General features: G+C 35.0%; 1 protein-coding gene across 1 annotated transcript in view; it reads right to left on the reverse strand.

The window, feature by feature from the left end:
- Nucleotides 1–464: 464 nt before the first annotated feature.
- The window catches only part of LOC136832977 (pro-resilin-like), a 4,679-nt gene continuing 967 nt past the window's right edge, over nt 465–4,176 (reverse strand). Inside the window, exons 2-3 of the mRNA XM_067094627.1 lie at nt 1,410–1,574; nt 465–1,216 (exon numbers count right to left, since the gene is read on the reverse strand). Coding sequence (XP_066950728.1) covers nt 465–1,216; nt 1,410–1,574 — 917 coding nt within the window. The remainder of the gene's footprint in view (nt 1,217–1,409; nt 1,575–4,176) is intronic.

The following is a 4,176-nucleotide window of genomic DNA, read 5'->3' on the forward strand; positions in this document are numbered from 1 at the left end:
TAACTTCAACCTTAAATAAAATATAAAATTTTGAGGCTAGGCGTCTGCAATTTGGGTTGTTTGATGATTGGAGTGTGGAAGATTAGCATACCAATTTGCAGCTCTCTAGCCTCAGCAGTTTTTAAGATCTGAGGACGGACAGATAAAGTGCGGACGGACAGACAAAGCCTGCACAATAGTTTTCTTTTACAGAAAACTAAAAGTATATCTACTCGTCTAATTGCTGACTCTTTATCCTCATGAAGGCTATCATTTCAGGATTATGGAAGTGGAATACGCACGCACGTATCAAGTTCAGAAAAAGAATAGTAATTAATTATTCATTTTTATTTGTAATATAAAAATATACATTTATGAATATAAAATTTATTAGTGATTTTAGGTCCGTTTTGAGCACGAGTTATTGAAGGTTATTCTTTCCGTCGTCGAATTAAGAATATTGATGTTTAAGATTCAATATCCATTCATAGGAGCAAATAGCCATTCATAGGAGCAGCTGGAGCTCCATATCCATTGCTAGGAAGGGCAGGTGCGCCATTGCCATTGGAGCCATAGCCATTACCGTTTTGGTTCCCATTCCTTTTTCCATTTCCATTTTTCTTACCATTCTTGCTTTTCTTTCCATTGCCGTTTTTTCTTCCATTTCCGTTGCCATTTGACCCATAACCATTGGTGCTCATACCATTGCCGTTTGAACCATATCCGTTGTTACCGTTGCCGTTGCTTTGCCTACCATAAGGGTCATAGGCAACGACCCCAATCTGTTCGTTGACTGAATAGAAGTCTTCAGCATCAGCGCAGTCGAAGTTGAACCACCAGTCACAGACGAGGTACTGTTGGTTGAAGATGGTGCCGTTGGGGCAGAGGAAGGAGTCCTGCTGACGGCGTCCATTGGGCCTGTCCTGGCAGATGTGGAAGACCTGGCATCCAGCCTGACGATCAGTGTCGGCATAATAACCAGGTACATTCTGAGCATCGCAGGAGAAACCGGTGTCAGGGACGGAGGCCAAAATAGGGTAGTCTTCTCCAGGAACTCCACCACCAGGAATATTCTCTGCCAAAGCAGCAAGTGGATCTACTCCGTAGGAGTTCCTAGGAGGGCCATAACCATTGCTTGGTGGAGCTCCATACCCATTGCTTGGAGGAGCAGGAGGGGCTCCATAGCCATTAGAAGGAGGAGAAGGGCGTTGGTCAGCAGTTGCGAGGCTGAGAAGAGCTACAAAATAAGAGGAAAATAGTAGTAAAAGGTGGACCTTATACAGAGATAATGTAAAATGCACTCTGATTTAAAATTTTTCCTCTTATGGATCCTTTACCAGTTCCACCACGAAAAGCTCGTTTTTTTTAAAAATATATCTCGTCTTTACCTTTTTCATCAAAAATATTTTTGTTTCAAAAAAGATACCTACCACACACTACAAAGGCCTTCATCGTTGGTGGTGTATATCGCTGGGATGGACCAGGATCTACAGAAGTGATCGACTGAGTGATGTCTTCTTGAGGGAGACGCGAGTTTATATAGGTCCTGGCTTCTTTTTTCTTTTTTTTATCTTGAATATCTTTATTTTCGTGCACTGTAGCAAGGACATATGAAATGCACTATTTCATGGGTAATTTTTAATTTAATGACAGAGAGAGAGAGAGAGAGAGAGAGAGAGAGAGAGAGAGAGAGAGAGAGAGAGAGAGAGTAATAAATAATGTATTTGTAGGTGAGGTTAACCAGAATGTAAGAGTTTTCAAAGATTTTCTGTGATACAGTTTTCCCTGATTCTGGATGATGCATGATGAAGGTGGTGGATAGTTTCTGTAACATCAGAAGAAATGATGTCAGAGATTTTTTGTACCTTACATATTCACATTTAATTCTATTTTACCAAAAGTGTCTTCAAATCCATTTTCTCCCCAACAGTTTTATTTTCGCAGTGTTTGCTGGAATATTTATTTTTGCTTATGGTGTGCATTGCTCAGCACACCTCAACAGGATTAGAGCTTCTTTGCAGAATTGCAGAGTCCCGTTGACGCCAGTTACTGCATCGCTTTTTTGCCATTTAATTTACATCCGTCTCTCTTCCTCTTTTCGCGGCAACTCTGGTTGTCACGTATTTAAGAACAGGTTCTACGAACGAGTCATAATCGACTCCTGAAAATTATCCAGGATGCTTCGGTAGGAACTTCTCTTTAATGGCATTGAGGAAACTTGTCATCTTAGTTAAATGTGAACATGATTTGTGTTGATTTTGTATTTCTTAGTTTTACATTACTTTTATCGGATAGTATGGTTTTCACAAAGAAGTGTAAATATCTGCATGTAAGTCCGTTTGACTGAGTTTTGGAATTGTTTTTATCAGGTTTAATATGTAGGCTCCATTGTATTATACACACACAGACACACGCACACACACACACAATTTATTATATATGCCTTATATATATTTATATATATATATATATATATATATTTATATATATATATTTTATATCTATCTATATTTTTTAACAATCTATCTATCTTTGTTTAAGATCTATTTGATTATATATAAAATATATATATATATATATATATATTTTTATATATATATATATATATGTTTTTATATTCAACATATACAAATGGTTTTAGCCTGGATGTTGTGACAAGTTTTAATAAACATAATCAATCACATAATCAACATTTAATATTATTCTGCCTCATTGACCTTTGTTTTTGTGACGTCAGCGTGTGGTATGTATCAACCTGACAAGAATTCAGCCCCTGTTTAAGATATAAACATGTGTTCAGATTGGAGGTGTTTTCACGTAATCGCTTTCATTCATAATCTTTATCTTTCAGAGTTTAATTTTTTTTTTTCAATGTTTCCATAGCTCCAACTTTAAAGCTTCTGAAGTTCGCATATAGGTACTGTATTTTTGCATTGATTTGCCTAACAGCTTTCGTTTTGTTTTTGAGTTATATTGTATAATCAAAGTATTGGAGAAATATACTGTACAATCATGCACACAATACACGTATACTGAATACATCATACATACATTTATTACATACGTGGTGTACATACAAACATATATACGATATATGTATATATATATAATATATATATAGTTTATATACATATTTTTAAGAGAGAGAGAGAGAGAGAGAGAGTGAGAGAGAGAGAGAGAGAGAGATTATTCCAAACTATAATTATTGTTCCGTGTAATTAGTGTCTTATAATATAGTGAAAGTGATTGATGAAAGTTAAAAATATCTTACCGCGAAGAATAAAGCCACGCAGTTATCAACTGTGTGCTTAAATCGAGTAAAGTATCTCTGCTTTCACACCTCCGGTTAAGGGATAATTTACTTTAGGAAAGGAATATCATATTCCGCCGTCTTACTACCTGTCACAGGAGATGAGTATCATCTACCTCTCTTTTTTGTTTCCTGAAGATTGGTGATTCTTAAACGCTTTTAATTTCTTTTTTGAAAAAATGATTCATTCGGGAAGAATAAAAAAATTGTTGGTTACAAGAAAAGAGTTTCAAGGAATATTTTGACTGTTTTGGTTGGTTTCCTTAATTTTTTTACTTATAAGGTGGGTTTTAGGCCTCAATTTTCCTTCCGTTTTAACGCAAACTTTGTATGCTTTGTATACCCGTGTATTTCCTGTAAATGTGAGATACTGAGGGATCTGTACTAATATACTGTATGTAGGTTTATAAAATTCTCCTGTGTCTGCTGTTTTATATGCAGATCTACATTTGGGAATTCACTACTCTTGTTAAGGAATTGATAAAAGAAAAATGAACTTGCCACGGACACAAAAGTAAGGTATGCTTAGTTAAACGGGATTGCAGTTAATAAATCCAAAATGTCCATAACAGTGAGATGATAGGAATTTTTATTCTTTGATATTTAGATGAAATTTGAGACACCGTGATTTTTTTGATCTTTTATCGTAGAAATATACAATATTTTACAGTTTTAACAGTATTACAAGCGGAATTTTATAACAGTTGACTTAGATTTACTATAAATTTACAATATAATTTTATCCTGCTGTTCGGGTGGACATAAAAATTTTTAACGTGTACATTTAACAAATAATCTATGTATTTCAATGTTAATATTCTTCTGTGGTTACCCATATAAGATTTTATCAGTATATATATATTTTTTATTATCCTTGATTTTGACAA

The sequence above is a fragment of the Macrobrachium rosenbergii genome, chromosome 51 (genome assembly GCF_040412425.1).
Source record: "Macrobrachium rosenbergii isolate ZJJX-2024 chromosome 51, ASM4041242v1, whole genome shotgun sequence".
Taxonomy (NCBI): Eukaryota; Metazoa; Arthropoda; class Malacostraca; order Decapoda; family Palaemonidae; genus Macrobrachium; species Macrobrachium rosenbergii.